Source organism: Chenopodium quinoa, unplaced genomic scaffold (genome assembly GCF_001683475.1).
Source record: "Chenopodium quinoa cultivar QQ74 unplaced genomic scaffold, ASM168347v1, whole genome shotgun sequence".
Lineage (NCBI taxonomy): Eukaryota > Viridiplantae > Streptophyta > Magnoliopsida > Caryophyllales > Amaranthaceae > Chenopodium > Chenopodium quinoa.
In genome coordinates, this window is record NW_018745454.1 from 6,494,133 (window position 1) to 6,515,294 (window position 21,162).

Sequence of the window (21,162 nt, forward strand, 5' to 3'; positions counted from 1 at the left end):
GTAAAACAAATTTTACCTTTGCTGTTACACTTTTTAATTGTTTATTTCAAGCATTAATGACAGTATTAAAATTTGATTGCTTCATGTCATGTTAATCTCCAGAAAAAAGAATTTGGCACAAGTATTTGGCAGTCAGGCAAATTAATGCAGTCTCCAACGTCATGGTCCCTTAACTTTCAATTTTTTACCCATGATATTTTTACTTTTACCGTGTCTGTTTAATTAGATCATGGATTAATTCTGTTTTTAATTTTCTTCAATTATATCATGGATTATGGGCCTTCATGGCTACTCTTTCATCATTTTGGATAATTAGTAACTTGGTGTCGTGTCCAAAACATTCAAGAGATAAATTTTAGTAAAACATATATCACAAAAATAAAAATAAAAAGTTACTCGTACTTTATAAGGTTAATAATTATTAGTCGGACAATCTTATAATCATTAATGTTTTAACAGGAACAAGTTGAGATCTATCATTCAACAGATTTAAAATAGCTTATTATTATATGAGGTGGAAACTAAGAACTACTAGAGTCATTTTTTGTTTTTTTTCATAAATTTTTGAAAAGATGTAAAAGGACAAATGGGACAAATATTAAATAAGGAGGCAATCGACTAATCGTTATTCATTAATTAAAAAAAAATGGTTGATTACGATTTGAAAAATGAACGCGGTCAGAGAGTCAGCCCAATTAATTAACAGCAATGTAACAGTGTAGAGATTAGCGAGATTGACTAATTCATTGTATTATTAAATTGGTTAACTTGTCTCCCCCCCTATCAGCTGGCCCCCACTTTTCCATTCACTGTTTCACATCTAATTCACTCACCTTTACACCCTTTTTCTTCAAATCTCACCATTTTCACAATCTTTCCCATATTCTCTCTACCCTCTTTTTTTCCTTTCATTCTTCCTTTCTTGTTCATAGATTAGATTAGAGAAACATAAAATTTGACAAAAACTTCATCAATATATTGGATTTGGTTTTTTCCAATTTGTTTGATAACATTAAAAAAAAAAAAAAAAACATTTTCAAGCATAATGAGAAACAAATACAACCAACACCAACAACTTCAACAAGAATATGAACAACAACATCACCATCAAAGGAGCAAGTTCTTGCCAATGTTATGCTCTTCATCAACCAAACAAGTCATTAAGCTTTCGCACCGGCGTAACGCCTCCACCTCTTCCTCCTCCTCCTCCACTGTCTCCGATGAACCTTTGTCCCCTAGAGTTGGATGCATGGGTCAAGTGAAGAGGAACAACAAAGTGGTTGGATTTCCAAATATGAGTTTTGTTAGTGGTTTTAGTACTAGTAATACTAGTAGTCCCAATAACAACATGAAAAGTGATCAGATGAGCAGCAACTACAGCAGCAGCAACAGTATTGTCAAGTATCATAACCTTATAAGATTCTTCTCTACTAAAAGCCTCACTAGCAGCCCAAAAACCGCCATCGCCGCTGCTGCCGTGCCTAGGAAAGGGAAGATCATTGCAGGAAGAAGTACTATAAATAGTAATAATAGTAGTAATAATAGTATTAGGAGTAGAGGAACAAGGTTAAATACTAGAAGTGTAAGAGATGATCATGGTATTATAATATCTAGATCCAAGAATGAAGGGAATTGTGGTAATAATAATGAAAGTAATAAGGGTTGTTTGGTAAATTTGGTAGAGTTGGATCCGCCATTGCCAGTAGTGAAGCAGAAGCAGCAGCAGGAGAAAAATAATAGCCAAAATGCGAGTTTGTGGAAGAGAAGATCAGGTGGAGCTCCATTGAAGGGTTTACAGCTTCAAGTTTCTCAACAGAGTTGTACTTTATTACTTCAGTCAACTACTGTATGACTTCTGAGAGACAAAAATTTGGATGGATATAAAGTTGTAAATGCAATAGTTGGTTGATTTTTTCCCTTTAATTTGAATAGGTTTTGCTCTTTTGCAATATATAGTTTTACCGAAAGTACTGATTCAAGTTTTTATTAGTAATGCAGTGCTCTTTAATTTGTATTTTTTTATATTTCAAACATGTTATCAATTGTTATGTACTAGTAATGCAGATATGCAAATCTGTTGGGAAATAGATTGCACAGGATAATTTTTCAGTATAGCAAATGTCAGTTGATAGGAACATAACCTAAACTTTAGCATTTTGAAACAGTTTAATAGAGTGATGATATAATCTAAACTGAAGAAAAATAATAATAAAAAAAAAATGGAACTCGGGCAAACAGATTATATTGAATCTGAAAGCAACAGATGGATGGATTATCAGCAAAATACTATTACATACATTATTCGAACCTATATTACATGGGTCAGTAGTAAAACAACTAAGCTCGATTTCTAAGTTACTACTAGTTGAATTTTAATTGAACATTTACATTAGCTAGCTGACGAGGGGGGGCAATGAAGAGAAGCCATCAGCCTTGCTCCTTATAAGGAGTCCAGATCAGCTTGGAAACATCCACATCCAAACCACCGCGTCCAGCAGCTTTTAAATGACGATCCAAAACCTTTGGATCTGCACATATAACATGCTGCCCTTTGCGATATTGGATCAGCTCCAGACTCTGGAGAGTAGATAAAATATCCTCTGCTTTGATGGCTGTCATGTCACTGAGCTCCTGCAGAACAAGAAACCAAATGTTCGTCAGTCAATTGAGCAGGAAAACAAAAGTGCAAAAGTTTTAGCCCAAATCACTAAAATAGGGGTACAGGGACCCTAAGAAGTTTCAAGTCTACAAAACAATGAGATAAAAAGGTTTTCATTCTACAAACCTTAATAGATATGTTTCCCTTGTGCTTCTTCAAGATATCCAAAAGAACACGTGTCCAGTATCCCCTGTAGCTCAACAGCCCCAGATCTGAGAGTGGCCTTTCAGGTGTGCCCACTTTACCTTCTTTCTTAGAAAGTTCATAAGCTGTTGCATCCACAGCTGATGTTAGCAACAAAGTGAAAAATGGCTATGCATACATTAGTAAAATGCCAAGTATAGATTCCCTATTGTGAATAAGACCGTAACAGCCCTTCCTGCATTGCAACTTTAGAAGCAATGAACAGGATATGGCTAAAAGAGCAAAAATTACTAGAGAAATTGATAAGGGCAGAGGCTTACAAAATGCAATAAGGAATTTGCCGTAGCCTTTCCTCTGGTAAGGAGGAAGAGTAAGAATACAAGCCAAATTATAAGATTCCTCTGAGTGTTTTTCCTACATAGTTAGCAAGTGAAGCCAAAGATAAGTTGTCAAACAAGTGAAGCCAGACTAGAGGGTCTCAAAAGAAGAAGCTTCCTAACAGTTACAAATAAAATAGCAAAGCATTACCTTCGAAAAATAGCCAACCATGTGACAACCTCGATCATCGCATTCACAGAGAACATAAAATAGAAAAAGATCGACATCATAATAAAGCGTCTTGTGATCAAGAAATAACTTTGCCAAATAACAAAGATTCTGCCCATAAACCTTGTTTTTCTTGCCATCAATCTGTATAAAGCATCGAAATGATGTGAAAATCAGAACACAAGTTGTGTAGAAAGAATTAACATACTAAAATCTCACTCAACCAAAGTTCATAATCTCTTCAATTTCACTCTCCCTTACCCAAGAGAAGGAAACCAAAACAGGGAGATAAGGAGAGACTACAGAGGGGAGGGAGGGAGGGAGGGAGGGAGGGAGAGAGAGACAGACCTCAAACATTGACAAAGTTCCACTCCGGTAAATCTCATCGCCAGGGGGGTGCTTAAGATCACATTTTCTCTGCAACCAGAAATAAATTTATCAGACATTTAGAGCACAAGATCGATATTGCCAGAAAAAAAGGTCGGATAAAAAAATTAGGGAATGGCATTTAAGGGAAAATTTAACATTAATATTTTCACATGTATCTCTCAGATAACAGCAGCAAATTAGATACGAATTACTGATAAGTCCACGAATGAAAATGATTGTAAAGAAACACGAGTAAATTGGAACCAAAAAAATGCCAAAAAAAAAAGTTGCAGAACCAAACCGATCATGAATTCAGAAACTAATGACTGACCAGTCAGTCATCAAACACATTCTACCTTGAATATCATGGTGACCATGACCTCGTAAAAGAAGCAAACAAAATTGACTATGGAGACAAAAGTACATAACTAAAGATGATTACATACAAACTCAGGTGGCACAGCCATGAACATATGGTCTTATATGATAAGTTAGAAAGACTTCCAAGCCAACAAACCATGATAACTGATCCAGGTAACACCTCCACCGTTGGTACTTGTAAGTAAGTTGCAGAAGATGGGAAACACGTAATACAAGAAAATTTCAACAATTCAGCAAATAACAAAAGAAATCACAGATCAGAAGTCACCAGATGTACAATCATAATATATATAAAATAAATTCCCAATTACAAAAATAAACCCTTAAAATCGTTATACATTAACAAAAGAAACATCAGCCCAGCTCAACGTTTAAGTATACTTCCACCATTTTAGTAATTTTGCAACAATTGGATTTTGGCACTATTCATCACTCTTGCTTGACCACATATTATTATTCATATGTTAAGAAAAATGTCTTGTAGAGTCTTGCTATATTCGTCTCGTATTATACTTATAATATCAACTTTTATATAATTACAAATACAGATATTTAACATACAAAATGTGCTTTGGGATGCGTAATTTCATCCTTGTTACCATATTACTCGAACAGTGGAGGTATATGATTATATTGCCAATGACCTGGGTTTTTTTGGTTGGATGGGGACAAAAGGAAAAGAGCAAGCAAAAGTAACAATAGCAAAACAACACAGACACACAATCTATCCTCCAAAAAACCAGAACTATGTTGTTGTATACCTTCATTTATCTTTCCATACAGCCATACCCGTGTAAGGTCATGGGTTTAAATGCAAAATTATTAGACACCATATTGAAGGCTGACTCTTCTATTTAAATCAAAGTAAAATTAACAAACCAATTCCAATCCTGCAATCCCTTCTCTAGCGACATAAAAACCGAAAGTGAGTAGGAAAAAGCTTACCATGTGCCTCTGTAATTGTTCTTTATGCTTCATGAAATTGAGGCAGAATTCACAAAAGTACAGCTTCACGCAATCATTGTACTCCGGTGGAAAGGGAGAGAAGTACCAAGTCTCAATCTCATATCTACCAAGTTCAATAGTTGCTATATTTTTTACTTTTGTAAATTCCTCATGCTCGCGTAAACTTGCCGCATCAAGCTCCTCATGACCCTGAACATTAAGTATTGAAAGCCTCATAAGCACAACATACCTTGAGCAGAAAATATTCAAAATTTCAAACCTAGGCATGAGAGCTGACAATTCATCCTATTTTCATCCTATTATGGCAAACAATTCATCCTAAACTCCACTGACCAATGGTGGAGATCAAAAAAAATTCTGAATACATGTCACCATAACTAATGATACTACTAACTGCTCAAGCTTTTATATGCTGAGCTGGTAAAATTCAATTCCTCCAAACAATTCTAACACTCACTGGCTAGTATCAAGTACAGACTTATACAGGACAGGCCATCAAAGCACAGTATTTACATGTAGATTTAAGTCCGGTCTCTACAACAACTTCATCACGTTGTTATGTTTAAGGTTATCCCATAAACATAGTGAGACAAATCACACACTATATAAACTACATAGTAAGATAAATCGCATACTATATAAACTAAACCCAACTGATATCCTTAATATTGACAAGCACGGAGATGAAAAGTCTGAAGGATATTGCATGCAGCATCACATCGTATGTAAAATGTAGTACACGTGAGGGGGCCTTGACGTAACTATGTGGTTCTAAAAGAAAATAGGAAGAAACCAAAAGAGCAATTTGTATGGGATAGCTATAATGATGCAAGAAAACTGGCAAGTACAATGTAGATTTTAATCATAAAGTCCAACTAACAAGTCGCTAAGACGAGCAACAATGTAATTAATTTTGATGAACGAAAATAGCAACACAATAATTTTATCAGCATATATATACGGAGGGACCCATCTGTAATGTTTTCAAACAAATTTAAGTGGCAGATAATTTAAACTTCGAACACAGACGCCCATGTTCAGGACTAAAAGGCTCAATTTGATTACTATGGGTTGACCACGACTGTGGTAACAAGCAAAGCCATCAAACGTCAGTTCAGATTGAAACACAGTCCCCTTGTGGTTCTCCATGGCCACCGATTTGACAGTATGGAACAGCCCTCAAAACACCACCTACTGATCCAAGAACATCCCAAAGCCAAGACATCTTACAAAGTCTAGCCATTAAAGTATAATATAACTCAGCACAAACTGATAAAGCCTTGGTTGTAACCAAATAAAATAGTTCCCCCACCGCACCCCAAGTAAAACCCAACTTGATAGGGAAACTCCCAAATTAGTAAATGTAATATATAGCGTGACACAATTATATGCTTTTCCTAACATACAATCTTAAGATTTAAATGAACTTCACATTTCATTCAAGATTCAAGGCAATGGTAAGTTTAACAGATATGCAAACGTCGTAATAAAACAGAAAAAAATGATGAAAATATAAACAAACCAAGTTCACCTATCACTACTCCCTCTAGGTTGCCTATTTTTACATAGACATAAGATATCAATATATCATTGCAACAGAGAGCACAAAGTTTGCACATCAAAGCAGCAGTATTTGCAGATATATGGACATGAAAAGAGTTAGAACAATGTTGATGCACTTCAGTCATGTTCATATCCTCACTAAGTTCAACTTCTCCATCGTAATCATATGTGAACAAGACAATCCTACTAACCATAGATAACATGAAGAATTCAGCAGATACAGTAATCAAACATACCTCCACATGGATCTCATCAATTTTACGTTTCTGATGGCGAGTCATCTTCAAGCTTGTAACCTAGGAGAAACCCTTTGTTAGAACATCCACTCATCAGGTTAAAAGGGGAGGGTAGGCAATAGATTCCAAGCCAAAATATATTACATGTGATAAAAAGAACATTTTAGAGAAAGAAGAACAATAAAAGGGGATAAAACCAAGGAGGAGAAAGGACAAGAATAGCAGGTATATAGATAAAGAAAATTCAGTGGAAAAACAAGGGGGCTTGCCAGGAAATAATCAGTTAAAGATGATATAACCCTTCATAGGACTAAAGAACATTAAGCAGAGATAGAGCTTATGCAAGGCTTAAGAAGCTTTAGGTAAGCAAATTTCATCATTCTATTACAGCAATAGTACATAAAAGCGGTATCCAACTAGACTTACCTTATCTTCTACCTTCTCATCAACAACAGCCTCCACTGAATCAAGATCAAGTTGATCAAGCTTAACCCACTCATCAAGCCTCCTGTTAACTGATAAGAATGACAAAAGACCATGCTATTAGCAACCTTCATCAAAGATAGACAGTATGATAATCGTGATGAAATGATCTCTGAAAGCAGTCAATTTGAAGCACATTCCATGTATTCTTGCTCCACAATATATTGCCAACGCCCTACCCAACCACCACTCTATCCACCAAATCCTAAAAGAAAGTGCAAACTAAGAGCTGCTTGGAGCTTGGTTAGAAGTGACATAATCAGGAATCAGCTTATTTTCCTTAGTGCTTCACACTCTTTATACAGTCCCTAACAACATTCCCCAGCCCACCCATCCAATGAATTCCAACTCCTCCCCCTTGCTCACAACACCAACACAAAGCCAATTCCACATCTAAGATAGCTTTGATATTTCCTTCATTAAGCCAGGTTTACTAGTCAATAGATTTTAAGCCGGCAGTTTACTTGCTTACTTATGGACCCCTGTTCACGAAGAGCAGCCACTCAGCTCTCTTTTTGAGTTTTCGGTTACCTAGCGTAAATAGGATATTGTGCAGACGAGCTGGTTAGCCTTTATAAAAATTGTGTTAACTCAAAACCAGAAGCAAATCCCTTCCTTTGCAACTTTCTAATAATTCCCAAAACCACTAGCTCCAATTCCCCTTATCCGGTCATTCCATAAACCACTGAACACCCAAAAACGCCTAGCCACAGTTCATAATCAGCCCAGCCTCCCCTCCCCCCAACAGATGCCAACATACTCATCCCCTTCATCAACAAAAGCAAAGGCCTTGATCCCTCATAGTCTCTCACACCAAAAACAACACAACCTAAACTCCTCTCAGTCTCTCACAACAAAAACAATCACCTTAAATGTCTCCAAGACAAAACTACAATGCAACCCTCCTCCCTCCACGTGCCCCAAACTACAAACATACGGTCATGATTGGTCAAAAACTTGCCTACTAACCAAATAAAGGGAAGAGAAACAAATTCATGTCATTTGGTTTAAAGTTTGAACTTTAGGTCAAATTTATCCTCCAGTTTGCTACCAATGAACTTCAATCTCCATTCTTTGCCAATGTAAGCAAGGGAATAAGTCAACGGCAGATATGAGGGTTGAGGTGGGTGGCAAGTGACTGAGGATTGGTGAGAGGTGAAAAGGGGATATGGAAATAATAGTGAAGAATGAAGATGATTGTAAATAGAGAGTAAGGACGGACTATTCATCTATTTCACTTTCAATTAGAGGAAATAAAAAAAAAAACAAGAAAACAAGACTCTGTACTTTTACATAATAAAAAACGACCAAAATCCCTCTCTTAAATTCTTTCCCTTTTTAATGTTTCCATTGAGCTATCCAAAAAGGTTGTTAGCTGTGTTTATATCCAAGCGTTATAAACATAGATCCGGTCCATGGAAGGTTTATAAATGCTTCTCTGTTTGTAAATAACATATTTACCATTTCAAGATGTCATAAAGATTTGACACTTTTTCTAGGACATACACGTAATTATGATTCGTGATTTAAATGATTGGATTCCATGCCTATTTAAGCCAAGTTGCGCATACCTATCGATGATGAGTAGAAACATGACATCTATTTCCTGGTGAAAGGAGATTCATTTTTTTTTACTTTTTTCTTTTTTTTGGGCAGATACTATGAGCGATTACAAATGCATAATCGTATTTCCATTACAAACACGCACACTAGCTTCTTCCTATACAAGAGTTAAAGATACAAGCAAAATAATTAAGAGAATAATCCATATAAGTCACATTAATCAATTTCCATTCAGCAGTCCAATACATAGTTTCATTCAAATTCGCATTCAGGATCTAGTCTTCGATATTCTTAAGCTAAACAACGAATCAACAAAAAATAAGCAGCTTCGTTTAAAAAAAATTGTATACTCAAATAACTACAAGATTCAGCACCAAACCAAACAAACCTCAATTGTCATGAAAATTAAACATTCAAAGAACAATCATCTATCATCGAACACTAATTTCAACCACAATCAACAAATTAACGCCCAAAAATTAAATTAAAATAAAAAATCCAAAAGCAAATGAGAGAGAAATCATACATTCAGTATAATGAACATAGTACTCGTAATCATTAGGACCACCGGAAGAAACTTTCCGGCGCTCAATGACCTTGACAGGATGGTATTTGGAGTCGCGCCAACGGCACATGACGCGAGTGCCGACCTCCAAAGGAAGCACTCCAACCTTCCTTCTCTTCAAACCTTCGTTTCCCGGTGGACTTCCGACGTCTTCGTTGGCTGCCGGAGAAAGCTCCGATCGAACGTCGGCGGTGGATTGCTGATTATCGTCGACATCGTCGTGAATTAGGGTTTTGCCGCCTTGTGCATTTGAGGGTGGATCTAAGGACCCCATTTTCTTTTTCCTCTTTCAGTCAAGGCTTGAATAAACGGTTTATCGCTCTAAAATTTGTCGGGTAGTAATTTTAATGGATTTTTTTAATTTTTGTAATTACAATTTTAATGGATTTTTATAATTACTCCTTGAAAAAATAAATTTTTTTAATATATGGGTCAAATTGGAATAGAAACATCATAGGGGTTTTTACGGGAATGTAAAACTGATGTAGAATTTCTTAATTTGATTGTATTTGAATGCAAATTCAAATATAAATTAACGGACCAGACTCGCAATAAATATCCAAATACAAGTACGGAATAATACATATTCATTCTTCTTATGTTAGGATCTGTGGGAGACTGGGAGGATAGAACATGGTGTTATGGTGACTAATGAGCTCGCTAGCTTGATATGATGTCCTATACCTAACGCGAATTAATTTCACTTTGAGGGAGGGGTGGATGAGATTTGAACTCGTAACTTCTATGTCACGTTGGCTCTGATACCTTGTTAGTGGACCGATTCAACCAAAAGTTTAGACTAATGGTTGAATCATATGAATATCTTTTATTCCTTATCAATAACCTACGGATAAACTTCTTATGCTATAACGGGTCAAACCATAGTCAAAGCATGCTTAGGATGAGACCCGCGCCCATTTATACTGATCGATCCATTTTTGTTACACGAGTAATTTCTTACCCTTACCCTGTGTCCTGTGATGAGTTCGGTTCCGGATTTGAAGGTGAGGAAGAGAAAAACCAACGAAAACTACAAAAATGACCGTTCTTTTCAGTTTTCTCTCTTCCTTTCCCCAACTTCCTTTCCTCTGAATCCGCCATTGCCGTCAATTTCTGAGCTCATTAACCCAAATAATCCACCATCAATTCGCTTCAAACCCCAGAAAAATCCCATTGAACAATTCTCTGTTTTCCTCAATTCGAACTTCGCTGATTGTGGTCCGATTAATAAAAAACAGTTTTGATTGTGGTCCGATTAATAAAAAACAGTTTTGATTGTGGTCCGATTAATAAAAGGGGTTCAAGATGAGGATTATGATCAAAGGAGGTGTTTGGAAGAACACTGAAGATGAAATCCTCAAAGCTGCTGTTATGAAATATGGGAAGAATCAATGGGCTCGAATTTCTTCTCTTCTTGTTCGTAAATCTGCTAAACAGTGTAAAGCTCGTTGGTATGAGTGGCTTGACCCTTCCATTAAGAAGGTATTCATCTTCTTTACTTTCTCTCTCCTCATTTTTGAATGATTATTCAGTGTTTTTATGAATTTTCCATCAAATTTATCTTCTCTTTTCTGGTTAAATGGGTTTAATTCTATGTAATTTTAGGTTGTTTCTGGTGATTTTTATGCTTTCTAAAGTTCAATTAGTGTTAGGGTGATGGTGATTGTAATGTGCTTCTTCATTAGTTTTTCAAAGCTCAAGTATTGATTTTCAGTTCATCCTATTTATCATGAGTGTAATTATGTGGTTACTTGGCTAAATTTGATCTTGGATTCCGGAGTTATATGCATTTCGTAACGTCATGTATGCTGATATCCTAGTTATGCTAATCACACATTCACACTGGCAGAAGTTAGATGGTGATTAAATAGAAGAATTGATCTAATTGGAGGGCGGAGAGAGAGAATGAGGGGGAGAGGAAATCATTTCATGGGAGTGATGGACGTTCGAAAGTTTACTTTGAGTTCTACATTGTGTTGTTGTTGTCCCATTAGTGACTACTGTATAAGAGTTCTCAGTGATTGATGGCTGACAGAAAGTCTAGTATTATCCAGGAAGAGAAAGTCAATATTTTGAAATTGATTGTGGGCGGTAGGTTTACTTTTCAATCAGGCTAATTGGCTAAACACAATGCAGTAAATTGAAATTCTAGATGCTACACGGATGGATCCAATCTGTATTCTAATTATGCCCAACTTGGAAGCTGTGTAAACTGTTAAGGCATGTTTGGCACTAGCTTTTGAGTAGCTTTTAGTGGTTTGACCAAATCAAACCATTACTTGATAAAAGATTTGAGTGTCTAGCAATGTAGTGGCAGGGGTAGTGTAACTAGTTTTAGTGGTGGAGTTAGCTTTTATCAAAGCTAAAATTATTGTGGAGTAGCTTTTATCTTGCAAGAGTAGGCAAGTAGCTGTTGATTCTTTTTACCGGTAACAATTAACAACTAGTCAACTGCTACTTTATTGAACACATACTTTAATTATCAATCTTCCCAGCTAACCTCATGTTTTCAGTTAACCGCTACTACCACAACTGCAGAGAAACTAACAGCAACCCCGGTGATACTACATTTTTCCATACAGGGCCAAAGTACATTGCTGTAATCATTGAGAAGATATGGATTTTATATAGAATTAATGACTGCTTCTTTCAAAAAAAAAATAATCTGCATCATATGCATCACTTATATAGGTATGATGATGGAATTGTATTGCTGATTCCTCCCGGCCTCCCCTTGCTTCCCCGTTATCCATTCTCAAGTATGAGTTATATTTTGTGCTCCATGCACTGTGCACATTCAAGCAAATTGGTTATAGTAGGTGAATTATTTGTGAAACGATTTGCTGCATATATCTAATATTATTGAAGTGCGCGAGTTTCCTCATTTGCTGATGTTCAATGTTGTGAGTATTATCAAATATGTATAATTCATATTCTTTTGTTTTAATGGCTTGTACTTTTTTATGTCAGGCTGGTTCATTCATTGAGGAAGAGGTGCAGTATCTATGAGTAGCAATGGGACATCAGGAAGAGACCTTAGATGATTTTGTTGAGGCACACAAGACTTGCTTAAATGATTTGATGTATTTTCCCACTCGTAATGCTTATGGTCTCTCCAGTGTTGCTGGAACTGTAGAGAAACTTGCTGCCTTACAAAATGAATTTGAAAATGTTAAGAGGAAGATGGATGATGATAATAAGAAGGCACAACGGCTTGAGAAAAGATTGATGTTCTTACTCATGGTTATAAGGTTGGTTGTTATGTTACATTTCTATTTATTGATATTTCTGTATTCACAGTTTGTTTCATACTTATTACCAATGAAAAAATTATATTTATTTTTTGTGTTAAGTTAGGGGGTTGGGGTTGCTCAGTAAGGACAGCATACGCTGAGGAACTTCATACTTTAATTTGCATGACATCACATATAGATTGAAAGACCGTGTCATTGAGCCACTGGCCTCTTACATTCTACTTCATGTACTTATAGTGAACATCACCTTTCTGGCTGTCTTAAGCCATAGCCCAGACCTGTTTTATGAGTAGTACTTGCCTAGTGAAATGTCACATTTTCTTTTACGTTACATATGCCAAACAACTATGATGACAGCAAAGTTCTTCATTTTACCTTGGAATTTTGAGGTTTTATTGAAATGGTTTGGTTTCTGATTACCAATGAAAAAATGTTATGCATCTAAAGATCAACATAGTTTTCTTTTTTGTAAAATAAGAAAAAATTATATTAATAAATCAATTAGCAGATTACTTTAGAGGACAATGTATCTTCACATTGTAACCAAGAGATAAATTACAGGGTAATCCAATTTCTTTGGATCCTCTCAAGAAATATATTGTATATAGAATTGTTTTTATACTAAGTCAAGTACTATGGATTAGGGAGATTAGGACAGAAGACATTTATTTCATTGTGAAGCTGCTACTTTTATGTGTAAAGTTTGATGTGAAGAGTTAGTGTACAGCGAATTTCTTGTAGCATTTTGGATATGATGGCTATGACAAAATTTGAATGTACAATTTTTTGGCATGCTTTTCTAGCTTGAGGATGAGGCATTGGATCGCAAGGGATGGAGGAGGAGGATCTTTGTCGATGATTATACAGAATAATTAAATTTGGTTCATGTAGCCGACCCCACTTATGGGATTAAGGCTTTGATTGATTGATTGATTTTCTAGCTTGTTTGTGTCTATAGAAACAGATTTATCACATATAAATGATTTTGCATGTGAGGTATCATGCTCTTCATGGCTCTAATTCTTATTGCTTTCTGATGGGGTGTTCACCATATTAGTTATTATCTTGCTGGTTCATTCTGACTATAGGTCAAGACCACAGCCAGCCTTTGCTCATCTTTGTGTTTGTGTACAAGTTATTTTGTTATACAGAGCACATGTAGATGTAGTAGTATCTGTAACCATGATGATGGTAAGCTGTGATAGCTCATTTATTTCAGATGCGGGCTGATAAATTGAAGACACAAATCGAGCTCACATTCAGACAGATGAATACTGCTGGGACTGAATTGGATTGCTTCCTAGCTTTGCAGAGACAGGAAAATATGGCAGCTTCATTTAGGATCAAGGGCCTTTGAGAAGAAGTCCAGAAGCAGAAAGAGGTAGAGAAAACACTACAGAAACGTTATGGAGATCGTGTTGCTGAACTGGAGAGGATCCGGCAGCTCATGGATCAGTACAGAATTGTGGAAGAAATAGAAGCTAAGAAACACTCAGAAGAGTTGGTTGAGAAAGCAGCTAATCAGGCTTCACTAATGAGCTATGAAACTTTGGAGCCTGTAAGAGCCATGGAAATGGATTCCTCTGATGATGTAAAATCACAGGAGGATGGTGAAGTGGCATCAAATGCGCATGCACAAAGCATTTCTCTTTCTTCTGAGGCTAAAGGATCTGAAACTACGGAGGAGCATGATACAGATCATCCTGTAGGGGAAGCTCTTGAAAATAATGGTTTTGTCAATGTAGAGCCTGTTTCTACCTCTAAACTGGAGACACAAGGAATAGATGGGGAGCTCAGTAATCAGATCAATGAGGCAGATGGGAATAACTTATGATGGATGGAGATGTGGGCGAGCCTGTAGAAAGGGTGGAAGATGATGCCTGTAATAACCAAGTGTGACACCGACTTGCAACTTTAGTATTAGGTTGTTGGCTTGTTGCTATCTGTTGGACCCCACTGCACCTTAAAGAGGCATTAAAGCAGATGTAGAAGAGATGATCTGTTGAGACTATCGAAGTTTGTTGGGTCTTCATTTTTGCTTGTGCATTGTTTCTTTAGAGAATATGGATTTTAAACAGTTGAACTTGCTTCCCTCCCATGCCATGGTATTTGGCATGTTCCCTGGTCTTCTGCCATTAGAAAACCTCTGAAATACGTTGAATATGTGGGCGTATCACATCTTCACCCCCAAGGAGATTGATTCGTGGTATTAATGACCCACTTCTAAATGGTAGCATCAGTGATAGTTGAGCCTCAAAAGGAAAAAAGCAGAAGCACCATTAAAAATCAGGTTATGCAGGTGAAAGTGGTGGTGAGAGCAGCAGTGATCAAAGCTACAGGGGATACATGATCCATGGTCATTGGTCGTCAAAGCGTAGTTAAGTAAAAACTTTCGAACTTTAAAGAATGCACAAGAGTATGTTGATTATCATGTGTAAAGCGTCACAAATTTGCACTGTGCTTGCTGTCCGTGATTTGTGCTCCATTTTCCATCTTGTTAACTTAGTCAGGGACGGGAACGCAACGTTGGAGATAAGTCTACAATTCTACATGATGGTTAATTCACCAGTACATTCTTGTGTCGGAGCCCTGGCCATGGCCAATGTATTGCAGTGATATTACAATACTGCATTAGATACTGGCTTCTCTTTTTGTTCCCTTCCTCCTGCTGTGTTATGGAGGTGTGTGAACAGTATGGTGTATAGAGCTTCCATAAAACTTTTGGGTACAGAATTTGGCACATTTGTATCAGTGCCTCAAATACCTGACATTTGACTCTGTATATGTTTTATATATTGCCCAATTGAACTTTTCATAAGGCAACTTAAAGCCAACCTGCATGAGCTTTTGCCTGTATAAATTAGCCTTGCTGGGTAACAAACTATTCGGCTTCTAGAAAAACTTGCCCATGCTGCATTGCTGGGTACTCACGACTGATTACCAAATTTTTCTAAGTAATATAATGGGTTTGGGTTTGATTGGGATTCATTGTTAATCAACGTATGATTTATTGGCTTTAGGTTGGTTCGAGTCAGGCAAGATCAAGTACTATGTTATTTCGTGAACAATTCAAATTTAGGTCAGGTAATACAGACCAATTGATAGTGAGTCATTTATCACAAGTCGAATATGCATGTTCCTTCACTATCATACTCCATACTTTCCTATGGCAGCACTTGTAATATGCTATTATGCCCATCAATTTTTGTTACTCCGTAATAGAAATGAAAATCCTTCGGCATGAATCAATAGAAAGAGTTGCACACTAGCTCAAAATGAGGTACACAAAAGTGGGACAGATGTCTCAAGTGAAACCTTCATCTATGAATATTAAACTATTCGAGAAAAATGAAAACACTTTCAGAATGTTGAGAACAAATATGCTAGATATTGCCATTCTGAAGTCAGATTACATCTAAGGTTCAGGTGTATACTCAGATACAAAACAGAAATTTCAGCCTGAACACCAAAATCCTCATTTAATTACACTGAAGCAGCAAGACTCTGAGCGTTGACTAGTTGGACCTGCTATCCAACAGATTTTTACCTTCGTACTGGTGGCACAACTCCCCTTCCAGCAGTACCACGGCCAGTAGCCTGTGCCTATAAAAGAAAAGATGACCAGACACGTTAGCATATGGAAACATTGGGGGAAAAAAAGAGAGAGGCAACAGCAATAGAATCTTACCTTTGCCCGCATTGCTACAGCACGACCACGGCCAACTCCAAGTGATGTGCTCTTGCCCTGTGAGAAATTTTAAGGGAAAATCAATTATGTGATACAGTATTAAAGACATTACTAAGATTAAAGGAGAGTGATAGACTAGAATTAGCTAAAAACCTTAATTCTGGCATCTAGACGTTTAAACATTGGAGCATTCTTCAGCATATCTGGTATAATCATAAACCTGAAAGAATTTGCAGATCACAATTAGCCTCACAATATAAAATACACAACCTTAGGGGGGGATAATTATGACGGATATTCACCTGACTCTGCTGCCTCGAATGAATACATGCTCAAGTTGGGAGACCTTTCCATCCTACAGATCAAACGACATATATCAATGATAGAAAGAAGAAATCCCATGATTCATCAGCCGATCCTTCACATAAAACTATTTTAACAATTCCAAACGGGAATAAACATTCTAAAACAAGTGGCATGAGAATAACATATTTCAGCACCATTTCCAACTAAATTAGGGAACCAATAAATAATTAGCATAGAGATTGTACCTTAATTCATTAAAACCTATGGAAGTAATTAGCATGCCCTAACACTAATTCCAATCCTTAGCTATTAAAAAATACAGAAAAACCTATTCATACCAGCTCACACATCTATAATTAGCCACTTTCTCACCAATAAATAACCAAGTCATAAAAATCCTAATCACATTTTTTCAAGTGACCAAGTTATTGGGCATAGACACTTCAGAGCCCCCCCACCCCCACCCCCCCCGGCCCTGTTTCTTTAAGTAAGCATCATTCTCCTTTCATCAATTTCAAGTTACAAGTACTCTTCAAGCGTACAAAATATATTACTCACACGAACCCCAGAAAATCCCTTTGGCCCTCCCCACCATCCCTAGAACTAGACTTGAAAATTGAACGACCAAAATAGACCCAGACTGAACGACCCGAATGCAACCTCTGCGAATAACTACCTACAACTTCAAATGCCACTTTTTGGTCCTTGATTATCTTGCTAGAGACATTGACTACCAAAGAAATAATCAATTAAAAATGATCCTAGCAAGTAGTAAATATCAGACAAAACTCAAATTTTTAGCAGGAAAATTCATCAGCCCTGATAGGCCTTGGTCTACAAATTCCTGGTAGGAAATTTGAAATCTAGAATATAACTTCATAATAATCAAGCCACAATAGGCCTTGGTCTATACAATCACAAGAAAGTCCATAATCATTTTTCATGGCCAATTTTTCCAAAATCCTCAGTGTACTGGCTACAACCTACAGCTCAAGGTCCTTTAACTCATCTATGCAACTATTAGGATATCCTCTCCAAACCTTCCCCTATCCTAATTGCTAAGCAGCTACGCACAACTGTTATGATCCGTGCATCAATTACACAAGCCTATCAACCAGATTACCAGATCATGACATATTTTCTTAATCCTACGAATAAAAAAGCCCTCATCAGTGACAGAGATAAAGTGGGAGTCCTAAAACAGTTCTTTGATGACCCAATAAACCACTACAATTAGCAAGTTGCCAAACCTTAGGATCATAGTCATACGCATATTATACCCTCCCATTCTTGCACACTTCCAAGTTTCCTCTGCGTCTTGAATGTTAACCCTGCAACCATTTCCAACCCAAAAGAAAGCTTCATTCTTAAAATTAAAAGTGCTGGTGACATTGACTACCGGAAGGAGTGATCAGAACCAAAGTTCCAAAGAAATCAATTGGCGAGCTCTTATTCTAAGCAGAAATTACCAGTGTAAAATACCAGCCACAGTAGACCTCGTTCCACGGAACAACTAACACAGTCATGATTCAGTCTCCAGTCTCTAAACTTCCTTGATTTACTGATTATAGCATCCAAGTCTTTTTACTTACCTTTTTCATCTAATTAACACCCTTAATATAAAAAATTATAAGGCCAAATTTAATCAATCACCTTAACATGCACTATTCACAATTATCACATTAGAACCATAATAATGGAAGTACAAAATAAAACTAATTTCAACTTAATTCTCTCACATAATCAATATTTCTTTGAACTCAAGTACAAACTCTCAATTCATATGAAAATCAATTATATTTCAAACACCATCATCAAGCATAACATTATAATAAAATTCCAAAACCACAAAAACATATGAAATTAAAACATCAATGAACCCTACTATCAAAGACAAACAAATTAATGCCAGCAATTATAAAAAAGCCCTAAAAAAGGAAAACCTAGGAGAGAGAAAATGAAGTACCCTAGCAGTGAAAGTAATGGTATCAAGTTGACAGTTCCAGTTATCTTCACACTCAATCATGGTACCTCGATAAAGCTCACCGCTTTTGAGCTCAACAGTAACCACATGACCTGTGGATTCGTGCATCAATTTCACCGGAATTCCCAAGCTTCTACTCATCTTTCGTCTTCTTCTTCCTCTTCTTCTTAATCTGCGAATATTTTCTGGACGCCAAAACCCTAATTTACTCCCTAAATGGTTTGTTAGCGGGAGTTTTTTTTTTTTTTAATAGAAAGGTGTTAGCGGGAAATTAGGGAGAAGAAGCATAAAATCCATTGTACTGTACCTTTTTTTAAAAAAAAAAAAAAGTGTGATAATCGCCATGTTTGGTAATTGGCTTTTTAATGGCTTTTTGGCTAGCTTTTGGCTTTTTTAGGTGGTCAAACAGCCAAAAAATGTGTTTGGTAATTGGCCATTTAGTCAGCGAAAAAGCTGGCTTTTAAGCCAAAATGAAAAAGTTGTTTTGAGTAGCTTTTATGTTGGCTTTTGGCCCACAAATTATCTAATAAACAGCCAACAACCAACAATTAAGTTACCAAACACTTTTATAAACAGCCAGCTTAAACAGCCAATTTCAAAAGCCATTATAAACAGCCAAACATTTCAGCTAGTCAAACAAGTCAAGTGAACTAGCCAACTGCCAACAGCCATTTGCCAAACAAGGCCAATGAGAATTTAGTGCATAAATTTAGCCCTTGATTAGTTTATCTTATTTATGCTGATTTGATTTATCTCACTAGTTTTTGGCCGAACAATGTCCCGGGTCATTACATATACAAGCTAAGAGACACACGCGATGCGTGCGTGTGCAATATTAAAAAACGCTATTAAGTTCGATTTTTTTTTTTCAGAATGTTATCCACCTTATATTCTAATAAAGTAAAATAAAATAAAATGATTAGTAAGTTTAAAAATTGGTATTAGAAAATATAGTTATTATAAAACCATATGTTAGTAAAAAAAAATATATGTCTATGAATTCATGAGGATAAATAATAGAGTATGAACTATCTCCCAAAAAAAAAAAAAGGATGGTCGTTTTTTTTAAAGGTGGTAGTTTAAATTTTTTTATTAATAAAAAAAATGAGAATGGTATTTTGATAAAGTGAAATTTATCACCCAAAAGTCTTTCTCACTTTATATATATATATATTACTATAGATATTATAAATGAGGTTTTATAATAAAAATTACGTATGTGATAAAGTAAATATAGATTAAATTAGTTATATTTGTTGTAAATAAAGGAGTAGTCTAGTACAAATAGTATAAAATATTTAAGTAAGATAAAAAAGATAATCTCACAAACAATGGAACAATAATGGTGTCTCGTGATACAATTCATTGACTTGAAAATGAATTTCCGGTGCAACCAATGTGTTCAATTGTATTCGTCGGCACGTTCCCTTTTAGGTGGAGGGTTTGAGTCAAGTAACTTATGCTCAATAGATAATGTGTATAGACTATTGTGTGGATGTATTTTTGAAGTGTAAAAATTAGAAAAAAGTTTCTTCTATTTATAGTTTAACATGAAAGAACATAGAAGAGGAATCTCAAGCATCAAAGAAGTTAGGGAGGTGAATAATCTCATTAAACATTCTCTTGAACGGGGTTATGAGAGTTACTTATCTAGAGAATAATGGTGGTAATTAATCATCTAAACATCTTCATAAATTAGGGGTTATAAGTTTGAAACTTTTTTTTTTAAGACTCATAAGTTTGAACATTGATGCTAACAATTCATTAATTTTTTAAATGAATTATAGTAATTGTATGACATGGCGCCACATCATTTTCATAGTCATGATGACACGTAGAGGGCTCATGTCTTCTCATTGAGTTTTAATATATATAGATAGATTTGGTTTGAAATTATTTTATCTGATCTTAATTTGATCGACTGATTTCTTCTAATCAAGTATAATTTGAACTTATTTTTTCTTATCCGATCAAAACTAGTTTTAAAAAAAATAAGTTTAACTAAATAAAAAAGGTATTAATCTTGTCATAAAAAAATTGCGTTAATTTTTTACTAATTTTTATATGCGAATAAATTATAATTGTCAGGTTTTAAAAATTTAGCTTCACAAAAATAACTCGTTATTCTTTTTTCGAGGTATATATTGTTGCTAGCAAAAGAAAATTAGATCTTAGATTGGAGCTAAATTCGTTATAATTATTTAGCCATTTTCGTGGTTAAATACGATAACCATGAATTAGTGGATTTTCATGGTTACCATGCTCATTTTCCCATAGACGCACCAAGACTATCTTGGCCATTAAGGGTTGCTTGTAGGCCCCAAATCTAGGTCACATACAAACCTGCAATATGAACCCCAAACAGAGTCTTTAATGCTTAGGTTAGATGTCACATAATGTATAAATTGAGGGGAGTGGTGGACTGGTGGTTCTCCTATATAGTAAGAGTAATCTT

General features: G+C 35.9%; 3 protein-coding genes and 1 long non-coding RNA gene across 4 annotated transcripts; 2 read left to right on the plus strand and 2 right to left on the minus strand.

The window, feature by feature from the left end:
- Positions 1–264: 264 nt before the first annotated feature.
- LOC110713908 (probable serine/threonine-protein kinase dyrk1) lies at positions 265–2,016 on the plus strand. Its single transcript, XM_021892348.1, has one exon. It carries the CDS (start codon positions 1,046–1,048, stop codon positions 1,850–1,852), a length of 807 nt encoding a protein of 268 aa, XP_021748040.1. The 5' UTR covers positions 265–1,045; the 3' UTR covers positions 1,853–2,016.
- A 194-nt stretch (positions 2,017–2,210) lies between these two features.
- LOC110713907 (histone acetyltransferase of the MYST family 1-like) lies at positions 2,211–9,807 on the minus strand. The gene is made up of 9 exons (XM_021892347.1): positions 9,437–9,807; positions 7,291–7,379; positions 6,865–6,924; positions 5,045–5,254; positions 3,698–3,766; positions 3,332–3,493; positions 3,124–3,217; positions 2,786–2,928; positions 2,211–2,631 (listed from the first exon to the last, which is right to left on the minus strand). The coding sequence occupies exons 1-9, from the start codon at positions 9,747–9,749 to the stop codon at positions 2,428–2,430; spliced, it is 1,344 nt and encodes a 447-aa protein (XP_021748039.1). The 5' UTR covers positions 9,750–9,807; the 3' UTR covers positions 2,211–2,427.
- A 467-nt stretch (positions 9,808–10,274) lies between these two features.
- On the plus strand, positions 10,275–15,704 carry LOC110714456. Its single transcript, XR_002510115.1, has 3 exons — positions 10,275–10,957; positions 12,446–12,726; positions 13,949–15,704. It is a non-coding gene; the product is annotated as an uncharacterized LOC110714456 (long non-coding RNA).
- Positions 15,705–15,950: 246 nt separating this feature from the next.
- Positions 15,951–18,968, minus strand: LOC110714466 (small nuclear ribonucleoprotein SmD3b-like). Its single transcript, XM_021892979.1, has 5 exons — positions 18,690–18,968; positions 16,720–16,772; positions 16,571–16,637; positions 16,418–16,474; positions 15,951–16,332 (listed from the first exon to the last, which is right to left on the minus strand). Exons 1-5 carry the CDS (start codon positions 18,846–18,848, stop codon positions 16,273–16,275), a joined length of 396 nt encoding a protein of 131 aa, XP_021748671.1. The 5' UTR covers positions 18,849–18,968; the 3' UTR covers positions 15,951–16,272.
- Positions 18,969–21,162: the final 2,194 nt, after the last annotated feature.

Bases quoted from the DNA above. Each gene is read 5' to 3' on its own strand.
- LOC110713908 (XM_021892348.1), top strand. From the start codon at position 1,046: ATGAGAAACAAATACAACCAACACCAACAACTTCAACAAGAATATGAA.
- LOC110713907 (XM_021892347.1), bottom strand. From the start codon at position 9,749: ATGGGGTCCTTAGATCCACCCTCAAATGCACAAGGCGGCAAAACCCTA. The intron at 7,380-9,436 runs GTATGATTTCTC...CATTCTTATCAG, and splicing joins CTATGTTCATTATACTGAAT to TTAACAGGAGGCTTGATGAG. The intron at 2,632-2,785 runs GTTTGTAGAATG...CTTGTTCTGCAG, and splicing joins AGGGAAACATATCTATTAAG to GAGCTCAGTGACATGACAGC.
- LOC110714466 (XM_021892979.1), bottom strand. From the start codon at position 18,848: ATGAGTAGAAGCTTGGGAATTCCGGTGAAATTGATGCACGAATCCACA. The intron at 16,638-16,719 runs GTGAATATCCGT...AAATTCTTTCAG, and splicing joins ATTCGAGGCAGCAGAGTCAG to GTTTATGATTATACCAGATA. The intron at 16,475-16,570 runs GTTTTTAGCTAA...AATTTCTCACAG, and splicing joins GTCTAGATGCCAGAATTAAG to GGCAAGAGCACATCACTTGG.